This window comes from Oncorhynchus clarkii, chromosome 1, assembly GCF_045791955.1.
Source record: "Oncorhynchus clarkii lewisi isolate Uvic-CL-2024 chromosome 1, UVic_Ocla_1.0, whole genome shotgun sequence".
Lineage (NCBI taxonomy): Eukaryota > Metazoa > Chordata > Actinopteri > Salmoniformes > Salmonidae > Oncorhynchus > Oncorhynchus clarkii.
The window spans coordinates 39,787,739-39,808,382 of record NC_092147.1 but is presented as its reverse complement, the minus strand read 5'-3'; the positions used below and the strand labels follow the sequence as shown (position 1 = coordinate 39,808,382).

At 41.8% G+C, this 20,644-nt stretch overlaps 1 protein-coding gene across 4 annotated transcripts in view; it reads right to left on the bottom strand.

Annotated features, from left to right (window-relative positions):
• Nucleotides 1-20,644, bottom strand: part of LOC139406958 (liprin-beta-1-like) — an 80,246-nt gene that overhangs the window by 59,279 nt on the left and 323 nt on the right. For all 4 annotated transcript variants that reach the window (XM_071150183.1, XM_071150166.1, XM_071150176.1 and 1 more), the window contains exons 2-3: nt 4,674-4,758; nt 632-843 (exon numbers count right to left, since the gene is read on the bottom strand). In XM_071150183.1, the coding sequence (XP_071006284.1) occupies nt 632-843; nt 4,674-4,737 (276 nt within the window). In that variant the 5' untranslated portion in view covers nt 4,738-4,758. The remainder of the gene's footprint in view (nt 1-631; nt 844-4,673; nt 4,759-20,644) is intronic.

The following is a 20,644-nucleotide window of genomic DNA, read 5'->3' as shown; positions in this document are numbered from 1 at the left end:
GGACTGTTGACTGGGTAGGGGTAACCAGGTGGAAAGCATGGCCAGCCGTAGAAAAATGCTTATTGAAATTCTCAATTATCGTGGATTTATCGGCGGTGACAGTGTTTCCTAGCCTCAGTGCAGTGGGAAGCTTGGAGGAGGTGCTCTTATTCTCCCTGGACTTTACAGTGTCCCAGAACCTTTGGAGTTTGTGCTACAGGATGAACATTTCTGTTTGAAAATGCTTGCCTTTGCTTTCCTAACTGCCTGTGTATATTGGTTCCTAACTTCCCTGAAAAGTTGCATGTCGCGGGGGCTATTCGATGCTAATGCAGTACACCACAGGATGTTTTTGTGCTGGTCAAGGGCAGTCAGGTCTGGAGTGAACAAAGGGCTATATCTGTTCCTGGTTTAAAAAAATAATAACGTGGCATGCTTATTTAAGATTTTGAGGAAAGCACTTTTAAATAATAACCAGGCATCCTCTACTGACAGAATGAGGTCAATATCCTTCCAGGATACCTGGGCCAGGTCAATTAGAAAGGCCTGTTCGCTGAAGTGTTTTAGAGAGCGTTTGACAGTGATGAGGGGTGGTCGTTTGAACGTTGAATAATTATGGATTATATAGTGCACTACTTTTGACTGCTCTTACCATCAGGTGTCCCTGCTGCAGCCAGTCCACCAGGCTGTCTGCGGTGGCATCAGGGATCTGGCAGCGAAGGCCCTCCCTCTCCTCGGTGTCCATCAGCTCCAGCACGCCCCGGAGGTCCTCCAGCAGGTGCAGTGCCCGCAGGCTTCCCAAGAAGGGAGAGGTTGGTGACTGGCAGTCAAACAGGCTGTTGGAGTAGTCCATGGACTTGGAGCCTGGGTGGGGGTGGCACACAATTAGATAGAGCATCTTTCTCCATTTGCAACTTGCCTCCCTATGAAAGAGGGACAAAGGTTCAGTCTTTCATAAGGTCTACTGTAGGTTAATGGTATAAGTTAATCAATTGATTATTTGAGTCCAATTTCAAAGTTATTCCCACATAACAAGGGGGAGTTTATTTTAGCCCAAGAAACAAGAGTGGTACATATAATGGGTGCACGTCAGCCCTGCATTTCTAATCAATGCATGAAGCACAGGCCAAACACCAATGAATAGTGGAAAGTAACTCTTGGTTAGACCATTAAATCATGCTCCCTGTTACAAGAATTAGCCAACATGACAAGTGGGGAAATCTGGCTACTTAAAGCCAAATCACTTTACACTTTAGACTATAGGAAAACAGCTATGGGGGACCGAGAGATCGAGATGGTGAGAAAGAAAGAACTTGAATGAGGACAGTAGAAAAAGTTACATGGGAAATGTGGACCTGGACTTCATGTGATCGGAAAGTTTACAAAAATGTCAGACCTATAATTAACCCCATGCAGAAAAATAGGTCCACGCCGACTCTGGGCATTAACATTATACTAAAGCAATCATACAGCAGTACTGAAATGGGCTTCACATAGATTCACTCTTATCAGCTACTAAAAACACAAAGAAATGTCCACTTCCTGAAGAGAAACCTTTATGGAATTAGCCTGACAACAGTTCTGGCCTGAAAACATGATAATCATCAAAAAGAGTTCAAGGGAAACTTCACAGCTACACACTATTTGGGGTGTTTTTCCAGTCTACTTTTTTGGGGTCGCACAGCGAGAGTTCAACCAATGATGTCATCGGTTGATTGAGCCTGCTGTCTGATCTGAACATGAATGGAGTCGTGTTCTGTAGCAATGGTTGTCCTTGTTCAATAGAGCCACTGGACTTGTCTCAATGATGTTCCTATCTGCCAGGATATTGCAGGATATCTAGGATGACTTATTTTCCCTAGCTTTGTAAATACTACAGCCTGACAGGAGCCCTTTTCCTTGTTCCAACTGTGTTCCCATCCTCGAAAGCTGGCTTTTCAAAATGGGGGAAATACTAGTTTATACAAGTTCATGGGAACTACGTCACTGTGCACTATTTATCCGAGATTGCTAAATAATTACAATGGCTGCTTCTTCTTTCTATGTTCTTTTACATAGGAACACACAGCCTTATTTAATTGATCGGGAATATATTGAGATGTTGAGACAGCGAGAAAAATTATTGCGAGACCTGCAAGCAGCGGCTGCTGCAGCCGCCACCGCTCCTGGGGGAGCCATGGTTAGAAACCGAATGGTGGGCCGTCCAGCCATGTAGACTGACGAGGAATGTCTGTAATGCAACAAATTCAATCACAGACAGTTCTTACTGGAGAGGGCCAATGAAGACCACATGGATCATGTGTGTGGCAAACCATCCGTTTCAACAAACGGATAGAAGGGTGCTGGAGATGTTTATAACCTCCAAGACCAACTGGAGGGCAAATGACAAACAACTAAGTTGTTTTGTAAGTATCTAGCTAGCAATATAAGCCCTCTTTCTACACCTGTCAGTGTTGTTCAGTACAATTTTGTGATCGAGTCGGCCGTGATAGAAGGCCAGTTAGCCCTAGGCAGAGTTGCAAAGAAAAATACATCTCAGACGGGCCAATAAAACGAAAAGATTAAGATGGGCAAAAGAACACAGACACAGGAACTCTGCCTTGAAGGCCAGCATCCCGGAGTCTCCTCTTCACGTTGAGACTTGTGTTTTGCAGGTACTATTTAATGAAGATGCCAGTTGAGGACTTGGGAGGCATCTGTTTCTCAAACGAGACACTAATGTACTTGTCCTCTTGCTTGGTTGTTCACCGGGTCTCCCACTCCTCTTTCTATTCTGGTTAGAGCCAGTTCGCGCAGTTCTGTGAAGGGAATTGTACACAGCATTGGAACTATGTTCTTTTCTTCGTTCATCTTTTCCTCAATTGTGACTAGTCTCCCAGTCCCTGCCGCTGAAAAACATGCCCACAGCATGATGCTGCCACCAACATGCTTCACCATAAGGATAGTGCTAGGTTTCCTCCAGACATGACGCTTGGCATTCAGGACAAAGAGTTCAATCTTGGTTTCATCAGACCAGAGAATCTTTCTCATGGTCTGAGCGTCCTGTCATGTGGCTTTTACTGAGGAGTGGCTTCCGTCTGGTCACTCTACCATAAAGGCCTGATTGGTGGAGTGATGCAGAGATGGTTTTCGTTTTGGAAGGTTCTCCCATCTCCACAGAGGAACTCTGGAGCTCTGTCTGAATGACCATTGGGTTCTTGGTCACCTCCCTGACCAAGGCCCTTCTTCCCCAATTGCTCAGTTTGGCCAGGCGGCCAGCTCTAGGAAGAGTCTTGGTGGTTCCAAACTTCTTCCACTTAAGAATGATGACCACTGTGTTTCTGGGGAGCTTCAATGCTGCAGATTTTCTGATGCCCTTCCCCAGATCTGTGCCTCGACATAATCCTGTCTCGGCGCTCTAAGGACAATTCCTTCAAACCTCACGGCTTGATTTTTGCTCTGACATGCACTGTCAACTGTGGGACCTTATATATACACAGGTGTGTACCTTTGGAAATCATGTCCAATCAATTGAATTTACCACAGGTGGACTCCAATCAAGTTGGATGATCAATGGAAACAGGATGCACCTGAGCTCAATTTCAAGTCTCAAAGCGAAGGGTCTGAATATTTATGTAAATAAGGTATCTTTAATACATGTCTAACAACCTGGTCACGCTTTGTCATTATGGGGTAGTGTGTGTAGATTAAGGATTTTGTATTTATTTCATTCATTTTAGAATAAGTGCTCTGAATACTTTCCGAATACACACGATGTGCTAGGGTAGAAACGACAACACGATATACAGAAACTACATTGATTACGTAATAAGGCACTTACTTTGATAGGAACGCACACATGTCCAAAGTTATTAGTAGTAAGGAAAACAACAAAGCCAATGCCGTTGCCAGCAGGAAAATGTGCCAGGGATAAAAGTTTGCGCAGGTTCTGTTCGAACAGAACCTGGAGATGCGCAAATGTCTGCATACTCAATCTGGGAAAACATTGGGGAAGTGCTTGGCCTCTCGTTGAAGAGAGAAGTTTGTACGGATCAGAAAAGCCTCAAACAGAAATTGTCCCAAACAGTGAAATGGGCTACTTCTATGTACATGAATGAGGCGGAAAACATCTTAATTCAAACGGTTGTTAAAAACTTTAAATTGTTAGAAAATAAGTTGAGATTGAGAAGTTGAAACATAGCCTATAGATAATTAGCAGGCAACGTGCCTTGGCTTGAGGGCAGTGCTGGTTAACTGTCCTGTGGCGTAACGATCACATTTTGGAACAGTGCATTGTGACATCACACGCATTAAAAAAACTCAAGCTGGGGCGACCGTTAAGAGATATTTGGAACTCATGTGTGAAAAGGTTAATTTATCAGTCTAAAAATGTTAGTCCTCATGTTGAAATATGTGTTGTAGAGCTACACTGGTTTGGCCAGGTATGACCAACAAGCCATCAGTGAGCATTATGACGCATATTTTACTGTAAATTAATGACTGTATTAATCAAGTGTCTCCGCGAAGGAGTGCTGATCTAGAGAGGATCAGGTACCCCCTGACCATATGAGCTTATTATGACCCAGAAGTAAAAAATGACTCACTCTGTGAATACAGTACCAAGTCTTACTGACTGATAATGCGGAGCCAGTGAATGTGACATTGCGAGATCACTCCTTGTTCTTCCTCATGTCAATTGCAAAAGAGACCCTTACCTGCTATTATCCCATCCATCTGCTCCAAAGCTGCTGCCAACATGTCACTGGCATCAGACATCATCTTCAACACTTAGTGGGCACCCTGGGAGAGAAAGAGAAAGGGACAATGAACCATTAAGTGTTCAATATGCTTCGGGTTAGGTTCAGCTAGACGAACGAGTGTGATCGCATACTCCCTTAAAATACCTTCATTGAACATTCTGAGAAAGGAACTATAGTACCGTTTGTCCATCTTAAGATGCTGTAGCCAGTATGTACCTCCTCAAAATACTCAGATTTTGTCTAAGAAATTAATATTTTGACAAGGAGATCTTAGTTGCACAATTTTACATCTGACTACACAGTACCAGTCAAGTTGGGAAACACCTACTGTACTCATTCAATGGTTTTTCTTTAGTTTTACTATTTTCTATATTGTAAAATAATAGTGAAGCATCCAAACTATGAAATCATATGGAATCATGTAGTAACCCCAAAAATTGTTAAACAAAGCTAAATATATTTATATTTGAAATGACCTACCCTTTGCCTTGATTACAGCTTCGCACACTGTTGGCATTCAATCAACCAGCTTCAGTTACCTGGAAGGCATTTCAATTAACAGGTGTGCCATGTAGAAAGTTAATTTGTAGAATTTATTTCCTTAATGCGTTTGAGCCAATCAGCTGTGTTGTAACAAAGTAGGGGTGGTATACAAAATATATTCATATTTGGTAAAAGACCAAGTCAATATTAATGACAAGAACAACTCAAATAAGCAAAGAGAAATGTTAGTCCATCATTTCTTTAAGATATGAAGGTAAGGCAATCAAGGAACATTTCAAGAACTTTGAAAGTTTCTTCAGGTGCAGTCTCAAAAACCATCAAACACTATGATGAAAGTGGCTCCCATGAGAACCGCCACAGGAAAGGAAGACCCAAAGTTACCTCTGTTGCAGAGGATAAGTTCATTAGAGTTACCAGCCTCAGAAATTGCAGCCCAAACAAATGCTTCAGAGTTCAAGTAACACACACATCTCAACATCAACTGTTCAGAGGAGACTGTGTGAATCGGGCCTTGTTGCAAAGAAACCACTGCCAAAGGACACCAATAAGAAGAAGAGACTTGCTTGGGCCAAGAAACACAAGCAATGGACATTAGACAGGGTGAAATCTGTCCTTTAGTCTGATGACTCCAAATGTGAGATTTTTGATTCCAACCGGCGTGTCTTTGTGAGACAGAGTAGATGAACGGACCTCCGCATGTGTGGTTCCCACCGTGAAGCATAGACGAGGTGTGATGGTGTGGGGGTGCTTTGCTGGTGACACTGTCAGATTTGTTTTAGAATTCAAGGCACACTTAACCAGCATGGCTACTACAGCGATATTCCATCCCATCTGGTTTGCGCTTAGTGGGACTATCACAGGACAACGACCCAACACACCTCCAGGCTGTATAAGGGCTATTTGACCAAGAGGGAGTGATGAATGCTGCATCAGATGACCTGGCCTCCACAATCCCCCAACCTCAACCAAACTGAGATGGTTTGGGATGAGTTGGACCACAGAGTGAAGCTGGTTGAGAGAATGCCAAGAGTGTGCAAAGCTGTCATTAAGGCAAAGGGTGGCTACTTTGAAGAATCTAAAATATATTTAGATTTGTTTAACCCTTTTTTGCTTACTAAATGATTCCATATATGTTACTTCATAGTTTGGATGTCTTCACTATTATTCTACAATGTAGAAAAATAGTCAAATAAAGAAAAACCCTTGAAGGAGTAAGTGTCCAAACTTGACTGGTACTGTATACAAAAGTATGTGGACACGCATTCAAATTAGTGGATTTGGCTTTTTCAGCCACACCTGTTGCTGATAGGTGTATAAAATCAAGCACACAGCTATGCGATCTCTATAGACAAACATTGGCAGTAGAGTATGGCCTTACTGAAGAGCTCAGAGACTTTCAACGTGGCACTGTCAAAGGATGCCACCTTTCCAACAAGTCAGTTCGTCAAATTTCTTCCCCGGTCAAATTTAAGTGCTGTTATTGTGAAGTGGAAATGTCTAGGAGCTCAGCCGCAAAGTGGTAGGCCACACAAGCTCACAGAACGAGACCGCCATTTGCTGAGGCGCATGCCGCGTTAAATTCTTCTGTCCTCGGTTGCACCACTCACTACCGAGTTCCAAACTGCCTCTAGAAGTAATGTCAGCACAAGAAGTGTTCTTCGGGAGCTTCATAAAATGGGTTTCCATGGCCGAGCAGTCGCACACCAAGATCACCATGCACAATGCCAAGCGTCGGCTGGAGAGGTGTAAATCTCGCCGCCATTGAACTCTGGAGCAGTGGAAACACCTTCTCTGGAGTGATGAATTACACTTCACCATCTGGCAGTCCGACGGACGAATTAGGGTTTGGCGGATGTCAGGAAAACGCTACCTGCCTCAATGCATAGTGCCAATTGTAAATTTTGGTGGAGGAGGAATAATGGTCTTAGGCTGTTTTTCATGGTTTGGGCCACTTAGTTCCAGTGAAGGGAACTCTTAAAGCTATGGCATACAATGACATTCTAGACGATTCTGAGCTTCCAACTTAGTGGCAACAGTTTTGGGAAGGCCCTTTCCTGTTTCAGCGTGTCAATGCCCCCATGCACAAAACGAGGTCCATACAGAATTGTTTTGTTGAGATTGGTGTGGAAGAACTTGACCCCATCTAATACCTTTGGGATGAATTGGTACGCCGACTGCGTGCCAGGCCTCATTGTCAAACATCAGTGCCCAACCTCAATAATGCTCATGGCTGAATGGATGCAAGTCTCCACAGCAATGTTTCAACATCTAGTGGAAAGCCTTACCAAAAGAGTGGAGGCTGTTATAGCAAAGGGGAAACCAACTCCATATTAATACCAGCGACTTTGGAAAGAGATGTTTGACGAAAAGGTGTCCACACTACATGACCAAAAGTATGTTTGGTGCAATATTTCTCAAGAAAAAATGTGCACGAAAGCAAATAGTCTATTGTTGAATGACAAACACTTAATTGAAGAATCTGTTTACCAATGGCGATGAAGGGGTGTAGCCGTCAGCTCCGAACTTCAGCTTGCCTCGAAAAAAAAACCTTGCCAAAGACCAAAATGTCATTATATATGCACAAAATGTTTTGGATGGGAAGCATGCAGCTGAAGGATACAGATAATTAGGGATAGGAGTTTCCCACTAGGGTTATGTAATACATGCCACTATTTACTTACGTTGCAGTGAGTAAAAGTTTTGTATTTGTGTGATCCCTGTGGGAATGGAGCCCATGACCGGGGCATTGCTCTGTCATGCTCTTATCAACTGATCTGTGATCAGAAAAAAACTGCTGCTCATAAGTATAGGTTCGTAGACCTACTTACACCTACTTTAAAAATGAAATCACTACATCACTAGAGCAGTTAAGGAGATGTAAGTATTTTAAAAGGAAAATATAAAATAATGAAATGGAAACAAACCCTGGGGAGGCCAAGCTAGAGTCTAAACGGGTAGGAAGTGAGTAGAGGAAACCCCTGCATAGAAATGTGACGCTTTCTTATCAACAGTCGGCTCAGTGTTTCACAGGGAAATCTCATTACTGGCTTGCTGACACAAAAGCCATTATACGAGATCGCCAAGAGCCAGAATATGCAAGGACACAGCCAAAACCTAGCCAAGAAATCTAGCTATGCAAGAAGAATACAATAAGAACTTAAATGATTCCTCTTAGTCAAACATGCCTTCTGACGTTAGCCGGTCACGAAATGACATGGTTAGGTAGAATGGTTACACTAAGTAAATATTAACTGTCTGGAATACAAGTCTCGAGGGGACAAAAAAATTTAAGTGCAGACTTGCAGTTAATAATATCATGGTGGAGACATGACAAATGGAGCATCAAGTTAGAGAAAGATCTGTATCTTACATGGAATTTTCTCCACAACACAGGGCTCTACAGTGCGACCATTTTACTCGCATCTGAGCCAAAATATTTTTCTCTGCGACCTGGAATTTTAATTTAGGAGCACCAGAGCGCCAAGAAAAATTAAGGATTCTAGCTTTATTACCTAAATAATTTTTTATTGAGCGCCTACGTTTTAGGCCCACGCGTGAGCCTTGCAAAAACAGGTCAGCGTAGAGCCCTGCAACACTGTCAGTCGGCATAAAGAAGCTACAATACAGTGCTACAGTACTACAGTGGCGCTGAGTGTATACAAAGGCAGAAAAACTACGTAAAGTAAAATGGACAAAAGAAGGAAATGACAATTGATTAGTGCTGAGCAATTAACCAAATGTTTTTTTTTAACAACTGACCAACGTCGGTTCAATTATTTGAATTACATTTTTTTCTGTGATCTCAATATGCAGTTTCTCTAGAGATAAATCAGATCAAGCCCAAAATGTGCAATGTGAAGGGGGTTGTAGTTTCCAACAGGCCAATATTCTACATTGTTTAGCGCAGAAAACATGGTAATTAAGTACAATAACCATAATCCATTGCATGCCTACTTGTCTAGTCTGTATGAGGCAGACACGGAGAGAAGAATGCACAATTGACAGGGACACATTTTTTAAATGATTTTGTAAAAATCTAATCGAAACCGAACCGACTTCAAAAAGCACCAATCGCTCAGCACTACAACTGAATCATTCATGATTGCGGTGTATTCATGATATGCCGATTGCCTACAAGTATACACATTATATACACAGTGCCTTCAGAAAGTATTCAGACCTTTTCCACATTTTGATACGTTACAGCCTCATCCTAAAATGGATTCATTAAAACATTTCCTCATCAATCTACACACAACACCACACTTTTAGAAATGTTCCCAAATTAAAAACAGATACCTTATTTACATAAGTATTCAGGCCCTTTGCCATGAGACTCGAAACTGAGCTCAGGCGCATCCTGTTTCCACTTACATCCTTGAGATGTTCTACAACTTGATTGGAGTCCACCTGTGGTAAATTCAATTGATTGGACATTTTTGGAAATTTGGAAAGGAACACACCTGTCTATATAAAAAAAAAAAAGTCCCACAGTTGACAGTGCATGTCAGAGCAAAAACCAAGCAATGAGGTTGAAGGAATTGTCCGTAGAGCTCCGAGACAGGATTGTGTCAAGGCACAGATCTGGGGAAGGGTACCAAAACATTTCTGCAGCATTGAAGGTCCCCAACACCACAGTGGCCTCCATCATTCTTAAATGTAAGAAGTTTGGAAGCACCAAGACTGTTCCTAGAGCTGGCCGCCAGGTCAACTGAGCAAGCGGAGGAGAAGGGTCTTGGTCAGCAACGCTCCCCATCCAACCTGACATTGCTTGAGAGGATCTGCAGAATGGGAGAAACCCCCCCCCCCAAATACTGGTGTGCCAAGCTTGTAGCATCATACCAAATTAGACTCGAGTCTGTAATCGCTGCCAAAGGCGCTTCAACAATGTACTGAGTAAAGGGTCTGAATACTTATGTAAATGTCATCACTTTCTTAAATGTTTATAAATGAGCAAAAAACATTTTAAAAAAACTGTTTTTGCTTTGTCATTATGGGGTACTGTCTGTAGATTGATGAGGGAGAAAAACATTTTTTTAATCAATTCTAGAATAAGGCTGTAACCTAACAAAATGTGGAAAAAGTCAATGGGTCTGAATACTTTGAAGGCACTAAGTGTAGGCTTTACTGGACCAGAATCATGGTGAGATTTTGAAGACGTGCATAGGCTATGTTCCTCTGTTGGTTAATACAAATAGCCTGAAATACTTTGATTCAGTAGCAAACTTTGAAACAACTTTTGAGCAGCAATGTAGCAAATCCAGAGCAGTCTTAAACCAAAGCCTCAGCAGCAACGCAGCAGCTCCCTACTGTACACCTTAATGAGCAGCTCTGTTGATAAGCCTGTCATTTCATAAGCTATCCACCCAGAAATTACACCCAGTCTGCACAGAGGCAATGGGATGGAAATTCTTCAGTGGATGAAAGGAGAAAACACTCTCAAATGACACATTTTACACCTATTTTATTATAGATTTAGCTGTTAGAGTTTGGCCAGGAAGAGAAGACATGTAGTGTTGTGAGAAGTACTCCAGGTTGAATTAGACTGTACATAACAACAATCAGTAATAGGGAGTTGTTGTTTTCCACGGGTGCACATGTTTAAGACTCATAATTAATAAGAAAACGAAAACTCACACACCGTTTTGGCTGGAACAAGACCCTCACATAAGGAGGATTTAACAAACAATGTAAATGTGCGGCAGCATCACAAGTAGCCCCTTTTCTTTTCTCCCCACTCTTAAAGTGGTTGCTTCTGTTCAAACACGGACACAGTTGTTTTAATACAGGCAGGAGGTGGGGTTCATATTCACATCCAAATGAGAAATAGGATTTCCTTGTTGTGCTTGAGGTGAAATGTTGGCCAAAGTTCAGCCCTTCCTGTGTTCCCTGGGTAACCCTGTCAGGTGTGGGTCATTGGACACATTTAGGATAAGAACTAAGGCATTTACCCTACTTATTGACACTGAGTGAGCTACCGCTATGGACACTGGACACTTTGTTTTGGAGACCAGTGAGGAAACATCTTCTGGGCCATAGATTGTACACATGCCAAAAAAGCACAGCAGGGCCATTCTTTCAGTCTAGCTTCCCGATCAAAAGGCTGCGCACACACACACACACACACACACACACACGATATCAGCTCTGACGACAATCATCAATGCAAGTAACAATACAGGCCTTTTCTATGTCAAAATTACATTCAAAATGAGTCAGTCCATCAGTTCAACTGTCCAGCATGTTAGGACACTGCTTTACGATTTGAGTCGATGTGGTCCTGCCCACTTCAACCATCCCACTGACCCACTCACACAGTGCAGTGTTCTCCAGAGCCTGTGATACTCCACTCCTGAGTCACACACTCCTGAGAGCTTTCCTTCACCGGCTGTTGCCTTATTAGGGGTGTGTCGACCTGGCCATACTCATATTCATAATTGTATCCATAATGACAGTTGATAGTCGGATCGTATGATACTCATGATCGTAAAACACTTAAGTGTTTTAATATGCCTAACTAGGAGATTGGCAAAATATTCTTCCTGCATGTTTATAGATTGAAACAAGCTGCAGATTAATAACTGTGTCTGTGTCCTCAATTTACAGTGGGCAGACAGGTTTGCCGTCACCCAGAGGCGTTCCTGATCAAGGATAATAAAATCAAATAAAAACTCTGATCATAATTGTATCAGGACAATTGCTCATATCCGTTACGATACTCGTCCTGACGACTTGGCACCAGACCTGGGCAGAAAAAAGTTGTAGTTTATTTGAAAATACAAACTTTTAAAATACTTGAGGTAGTCGAATATAGTTAATATAGTTTCAACTAAAAGGCAACTTTTTTCTTTGATATTCAAATACAGGTCTCAGAAAAACAAATAATATTTGAAGGTATTTTAATATATGCAACTTATTTGAAATCAAACAAATATGTATTTGACGGCCGCCAAATATTTGATGGAAAACCAAAAACAAGTCAATTAAAATTAAATATATGATCATAAGCACATGGTTTGGAGGGCCCTTAGATATACATCTTAATACAGCCAATAGCCTACAATTAAATACATTAGGGTCAAGGAATCAACCCAAACTTTTGAATAGACCACTTAGGCAGCTTCAAAATTACTAACAAATATATATTAATGAGTGAGACATCAGGAAATACAGTAACAATTGACATCTAGTTCTTACACATGTTGTAACATTGGGATTATCACAATATCACATTGTTGTCGCATAAATTGGAAATAATAGTGGAGTTATTACATAAGTGGTATAAGAAAGTCACTATTACTCATGTACAGTAGTAACAACTCTCAGCTCATTACTAGGGTATTAAAATGCAATTAGCAAAGTCTTGTAACATGCACAAGAACAGATTCATGTTAAGTTTTACTGAGAATCCTAACAGTAACAAAAAAAATGTCTTAAGTATCGAAAAGAAACTAAATATCACAAAACTGCCTTCTTGAATCAACTACACCCGAGGTTGGTGGAATATCATGTTAGTTTGTATTCTTTAAAACACTATCCCTTCAAAGATGGTAAAGTGTTTGAAACAAGAACACTCACCCTCAGATGGATATTCAAAGTTGTTTTTGCAAAGCATCCAACTTGTTATTTGCAAATGGCTTTAAATTACTCTGCAGTATTGTCAGGTGTAATAAATTGTAGCTTTCAACCGTTTCGGTTGCATGTTAAAAGAGTCATACAGTAGTTGAGCGTCAACTTATTTATAATTACACAGTTGGAGTCGGAAGTTTACATACACCTTAGTCAAATACATTTAAACTCAGTTTTTCACAATTCCTGACATTTAATCCTCGTAAAAATTCCCTGTTTTAGGTCAGTTAGGATCACCACTTTATTTTGAGAATGTGAAATGTCAGAATAATAGTAGAGAGAATTATTGATTATTCGTTGATTATTATTCAGCTTTTATTTCTTTCATCACATTCCCAGTGGGTCAGAAGTTTACATACACTCAATTAGTATTCGGTAGCATTGCCTTTAAATTGTTTAACTTGGGTCAAATGTTCTGGGTAGCCTTCCACAAGCTTCCCACAATAAGTTGGGTGAATTTTGGCCCATTCCTCCTGACAGAGCTGGTGTAACTGAGTCGGGTTTGTAGACCTCCTTGCTCAAACACAATTTTTCAGTTCTGCTAATAGATTTAAGGGATTGAGGTCAGGGCTTTGTGATGGACACTCCAATACCTTGACTTTGTTGTCATTGTCCATTTGGAAGACCCATTTGCGACCAAGCTTTAACTTCCTGACTGATGTCTTGAGATGTTGCTTTAATATATCCACATAATTTTCCCACCTCATGATGCCATCTATTTTGTGAAGTGCACCAGTCCCTCCTGCAGCAAAGCATCCCCACAACATGATGCTGCCACCCCTGTGCTTCACGGTTGGGATGATGTTCTTCGGCTTGCAAGCCTCCCTCTTTTTCCTCCAAACATAACAATGGTCATTATGGCCAAACAGTTATATTTTTGTTTCATCAGACCAGAGGACATTTCTCCAAAATGTCTGGTGTAACTGTGTCAGGTTTGTAGACCTCCTTGCTCAAACACAATTTTTCAGTTATGCTAATACATTTAAGGGATTGAGGTCAGGGCTTTGTGATGGCCACTCCAATACCTTGACTTTGTTGTCCTTAAGCCATTTTGCCACGACATTGGAAGCATGCTTGGGGTCATTGTCCATTTAGAAGACCCATTTGCGACCAAGCTTTAACTTCCTGACTGACGTCTTGAGATGTTGCTTCAATATATCCACATCAATTTCTTCCTTCATGATGCAATCTATTTTGTGAAGTGCAGCAATCCCTCCTGCAGCAAAGCACCCCCACAACACGATGCTGCCACCCCCATGCTTCACGGTTGGGATGGTGTTCTTCAGCTTGCAAGCCTCCCTCTTTTCCCTCCAAACATAACGATGGTCATTATGGCCAAACAGTTCTATTTTTGTTTCATCAGACCAGAGGACATTTCTCCAAAAAGTACAATATTTGTTCCATGTGCAGTTGCAAACCGTAGTCTGGCTTTTTTTTTTAGGATCTGAGGACCCATGCCAAATCTTTTCAGTCTCCTGTTTTGTCGTGCCCGCTCAACCTGCTCCACTACAGCCCTGTCAATGAGAATGGGGGCGTGCTTGGTCTTCCTTTTCCTGTAGTCCATAATCATCTCATTTGTCTTGATCACGTTGAGGGAGAGGTTGTTGTCCTGGCACCACACGGCCAGGTCTCTGTCTCGTCGTTGTCGATGATCAGGCCTGATTGGAAAGGTCCCACAGTTGACAGTGCATGTCAGAGCAAAAACCAAGCCATGAAGTCGAAAGAACTGTCCGTAGACCTCCGAGACTGGATTATGTCAAGGCACAGATCTGGGGATGGGTACCACAAAATGTCTGCAGCATTGAAGGTCCCCAAGAACACAGTGCCCTCCACCATTCTTAAATGGAAGATGTTTGGAACCACCTAGACTCTTCCTAGAGCTGGCCTCCAGGCAAAACTGGGCATTCGGGGGAGAACGGCCTTGGTCAGGGAGGTGACCAAAAACCTGATGTTCACTCTGACTGATCTCCAGAGTTCCTCTGTGGAGATGAGGGAACCTTCCAGAAGGACAACCATCTCTACAGGACTCCAACAATCAGGCCTTAATGGCTGAGTGGCCAGACTGAAGCCACTTCTCAGTAAAAGGCACATTACAGCCCTCTTGGGGTTAGCCACAAGGCACCTAAAGGACTCAGACCATGAGAAACAAGATACTCTGGTCTGATGAAACCCAGATTGAACTCTTTAGCCTGAATGCCAAGCGTCACGTCTGGAGGAAAACTGGCACCATCCCTACGGTGAAGCATGGTGGTGGCAGCATCATGCTGTGGGGATGTTTCAGCGGCAGGGACTGGGAAACTAGTCAGGATCGAGGGAAAGAGATATCCTTGATGAAAACCTGCTCCAGAACACTCAGGACCTCAGACTGGGGCAAAGGCTCAGCTTCCAATAGGACAACAACCCTAAGCACACAGCCAAGACAACGCACGAGTGGCTTCGGGACAAGGTGTCCAAGCTAATAGCATCATACCCAAGAAGACTTGAGGCTGTAATCACTGCCAAAGGTGAATACTTTCTGAATGCACTGTAGACTTGCCATAAAGTGGTTGAATACTTAATGATGCAAGACCTTTCAGTTTTAAAAAAAATGACTTTGACATGGATGGGGTATTGGGTGTAGGTCAGTGACAGAAAATCTCAATTTAATCAATTTTAAATTCAGGCTCTTACAACAAAATGTGATAAATGTCAAGGGGTGTGAATATTTCTGAAGGCACTGTAATTTGGGGCTAATCATCAAGTGACAGAAATCCTTTGAATGACTTTAAATACTTCCAAGAGACTAAAACCCTTTAATCTCCCCCTGAAATGTAATTCCAGAGTTTCTGGTAACTCTAAAATGATTAACTTTCAGAAGCATACGCATTTATAAATAGTTGGGATTTGTATTAGGCCCATGGTTGGAGTAATTTCAAAAGCAATAATCCAAAACTCAGGTGGCCAAAAATAGGACTAAATCATTTCACAGAGCCAAAGACAATCAACATCAGTGACACAAACTGTCAATAAAGCATATAACAAAAGTCAGTCCTGTTTATTTGTAAAAAGTTGCATCTTCACTGATTTAGCCTAAGCTGCAGACATTCAAAGCTTCAGAGAATCACAGAGGGCAAGTGGAGAATTAACCTGACTTGTCTCAAGGTGGAATTTGTCCACAAGTCTGCTTTTATTTTGTCTCTTCACATGTCAGACAAACAGAATTAGATGGAAGACTGCACTCGACTCAGCACAATCCAGAAAGACCATGAAAGGTTGAGGCAAATATGCTATTAGTGATAGCAGTGCTCTCACTGTGCATTGGAGGAACCATGGAAAAACTAGAATCAGGACAATTAACAGTAAGGCTAAGATCTAATAAGCCACAACGTCACAGAACCAACAGCCGTAACAATCCACAGCTAAGACTGCACATGTCCTGCATCCTTTCTGCGGGAGCAATTTGTTTACAATGACTCATGATGCTATTCAATCAAAGTCAAAGACAATCTGTGATGTAGCCCAACTCAAAACCCCTATTTCAGCACATCCCTGAAGACAAATAGTGGCCTGCCTGGCTGACACCTGCCAAACACTTGGCCCTCACAATTCAAACAGACAGGCATCTCCACACCAGATGTGCTCACTGCTCTGAAGCCTGCTGCCCACTTGTCATCCACTTTAAGTTCACAAGTTCAGGAATCATGTCTGAACACTTCCATCTGAGCGGTTCTGACATGAAATCATCCTCCATGGCCTCTATGCATTCAATGTGTTAGTGCTGTGTACGCAACAGCTCGACAAGACTTCCTAACAAAGCATGCTTAATGGCGGTAATGCTTCCTCTGCAGCTATGTTCCACTCATCGCTCATGAACAACTGTCTGCAGCCAGCCTGTACAAGACATGGGTTCAAATACTATTTGAAATCATTTTAAAGTCGTCTAGGCCTCAGCGGGTGTTTCTCAAAATGCATACTGCCATTCTCCAAACACGCAAATTGGAGCACGGAATGGTCCAAATGAAAGTATGCGAAATAGAACACGCCGGGCCCTTCTCGAATGCGTACTCAGTTTGTACATATTTTGAAGCATGCATCAATGCAAGCTTCAACTGAAAGTATGCCCAGAAATATGCCCCAACCACAAAGAATTACACAACATTTCTTGAAATCAATGGCAGACATTATTTGAGCTTAAGCGAGACAGTATACACTCCAACTTTGGAATTAAATGTTGCCTATTCACATCTCATATGTTGCCAGACTAAAATATTTGATCTTGATATGTTAATAAATACATGCCATTTAAATTTTGACATCTTTACCTGCCTACAATACCCACCGTAGTGTGCGTAGATCGCAAGCCCATAGTAAGTCAATAGGGCTAACTGGCTAGCTACTACTGTTAGCTTGCCCGATAGCCAAAAATAATTGTTAGTTAACTAGCTACCCACAAAGAATTGACATCTACCTTGCATAACATTAGTTTTAGGTCATTTTTTCCTGTTAAACTATCTGGTTAGCTACTTTATTACAATTCACATCTTGCTAGCTTTGTGTATATCTTATTTTGACTATTGCTGCCATTGTCCTGGCTGGAAGAAGGTTCAGTGAGTGGGTAAGTCCATAGCAAGTCAATAAGGCTGGCTGGCTACAAAGAATTGCTATCTTGCGACCCAGTGAATGGGGAGGTGCAGAGTGAGGTAATACAGTAGGAGGAGTGCGAGTGCTTCTCAAATGTAATGTTTTATGCGTTCTCCACACAAGAACGTACTCAAGAGAACATCCTCGGAGAATGCCCTAGGAGCATGAGCGTGTGGTGCACGGTAGCATGCATATTGAGAACCACCTAGTGTGTTCCATAACTACTAAGTGCAAGAAGACACACGATCAACTGTTGTTGATGCTGAAGGGGGTTTGAACTGACAAACACAAAGACTGTAGGGACGGTTGCAAAGAAATCACAATGACAATACCAAGCGACAACACTGCACAGTAATGGCAGTTGTCTGATTGAATATGCTTTTCAGACCTACTGTACTGAGTAAAAACATTGCTCAACAGTCACTCACAAACACTATTGTCCTCAAGAAGCAACTTCAGGCATGTAATCCTCTCACTAATGGCTTTTCAGATCCAGCTTTGGGCCCTTCAGGCTGAGAAAGCATCACAACCCATCCTCTGCACACCACAGAGCACCAAGCTCATCCTGGGTCGCATTCATTTGTCACCAAATGGAAGAAAATGGACTAAAACAAGAAGGGACAACCTGGACAATAAGAAATGCTCATTTTCATTTCAGTGGCGAAGCGTTTTAAAGCGATTTCCCCTGCGTTCCCTGATGAGCACAGCATACAAACCCCTGTCCTATGTTGAACTCTGCCTGTCTGACTAACAGAGAGAAAACCCTCTCTTGGCACATGCTTCAGAAAAACACTAGCCTGAGGGCCACTCGTCTGGGAAGAAAATAAGCATTTATGGCAGCCATGCAACTCTGGGAGCTGGCTCTGAATCCCAAGAGACTAAGCTGAAATGCATTGCTATGTGTTGTTTTTCTGGCAATAAAGAGCTCCGCATGGGAGAGAGGAATTTACGATCTTGGCACCGATCCCCATGTGTGCTGCACAGTATTCTGCCAGACAGCCAGGGAGGGAGGGACAGTACTGTTGACCCAGTCAATGTTAAAATAATAGAAAATCTAACAATACTCAATCATAAACATCTGATTCAGCCAGAGCTGGATCCACCAAAGACATTCTTCATAGATACGCTTGGCTTTCCTCATAGGATTTCATTTCTTGAGACATATGCCTTGAATAAACCACTTTTACACATTTACAACCCAGAACTGAGTCTGTTTGACCCACTTTGAGCCTAGCTTTCTTACCCTATGATCTTCTCCTCTTAGCTCAAAGAAGGAATGTACTCCCCAGCACAGGAAATAGCAAAGACAGACGTCTGTACTGAGGATGAATGACAGAGAAGGTAATCACAATATTATGTGACAGCGCACTAGAGGTTACCTGGATCTTGACTGTCAGAAAAGTAGTTTTTTCACTTCATGCCATGCTCTTGCTATTCAGCACCTTATTTTAGTACACAGTATTAGCTGTGTTCTAGCTGTGTCTTTACTGTACACTTGGTTCCCCAATCAATCAACATGTGATTTTCTTTAGTATATTTCTCTATTGTAAATGCCCCATTTATATATGTCAATGTACGTTCCACACACACAGTGCCAGTATGGCAACAAGTTGCTATTTACACCTGATATGTCTTCAAGTTCAGAGCTGTCCAGAGTTATTCCCACCTGCATGTGATCATGGCATTTCTATTCTCCAAAGGCAGCAGATGCAGCCGAGCCATCCAGAGCAGGCAGCCTCTAGGACACTGGCTGATCTGAAATAAACTCCCAGCTATTTCAAACCTGGTCTGGGTGAGGGGGCAAAATATATCACACATTTTATACCCCACACAACTATATGAATGGTTAAAAGCTAATGATCCAAAGGGGCCTTCCCCTATGTCTATATATAGCTTAGTTTACTGTAAAAATACTGCATCTCTATGGCATTTTTATGTGCACATGGTGCAAGACAAGAGCTACAACAACAAAAAAGTATGAAGTTTCAGAGAATATCAGAGACAGCTGTGAGCTAAAATAAATAGTTTGAATGTGATGACAAGCATCTGAATACGTTTTTTTTGTACAGAGTTCTGAAGTGTCTATGTTTCGCCACATGCATGCCTTGTTCAGTTGGTTGGAGGACTTATAGCTACTATTTTAGGTAGCATGAATGACATTATTTTAACATTACTCAGCAGCAAAAAAAATAGCATTCCAATTTGGCCCGCTCTAGAACAGGTCATACTCAAAAGCCAAGTAACCTATGCCTGATAAGAAGAGAACATACCAAGGACGCCATTGAACTGATTGATTTTACCATCGACTTCTATTTGCTATTGTGCAATGTAGAGGAGAACAACCTCTGACATGAAGGGGTTCCCTGACTTTTGAACCAGGGTTGGACATCTGTGGAAAAAGACAGGAGGAGACCAGTGCTCTGAATATGGGGCAAACTAATCATTACCTCAATTTGCCCAACATCCGTGAGTGACAACAAAAATGTGTTGTCTTTGACTAGTTGGCTATTAGCTGCAGTAGACTCCTTTTGAGATGCATTCTCTACCCGAAAAGCCAATGCAGAAATATTAACTAATACATTATTTTTAAATATATAAACAGAATAGAACATGTCAATATCACAGTTGACTTGACTACTGTCTGGATTGGAGCAATGAGCAATCAACCAAAACAAACCACGAAAAGCATTAGTTACAGTTGAGATTGTGTCTAGGTCTAAACTCTACACTGTAAGGTTAGAGAAAACTATTTATCAAGCTGAATCTGGGTGAGAACATTCGTGGCAATCTGTAAAAACACTGCTGTCTGTGTTGCGAAATCGTTAACATGCTATTGGTGAATGGCAGCAAGTGTTTGAAAGCATCTCAAAGCGATCTGTAGCTGTCTGTAGTGAAATGTTATAATACTTCAAACCTAACAAAAGCAATGTAGGGACAAGCCACGTTGCTGACTACATTGTATCTTAGGTTTTAATTATTAAAACTTTTCACTGGAACAGTGAAGTCCTTTGACGTAGGCTAAATGCATTCACTGGATCAAAATAAATGCTGTCTGAAGGCAAATAACTGTAGAAGCAATTACTCGAAAATGATTAAGACAAGTTCCCTGGCAAATAAATCAACGTGCAAAGATAATATTGAAACAATGCCATTATTAAAATGGCAAAGATTAG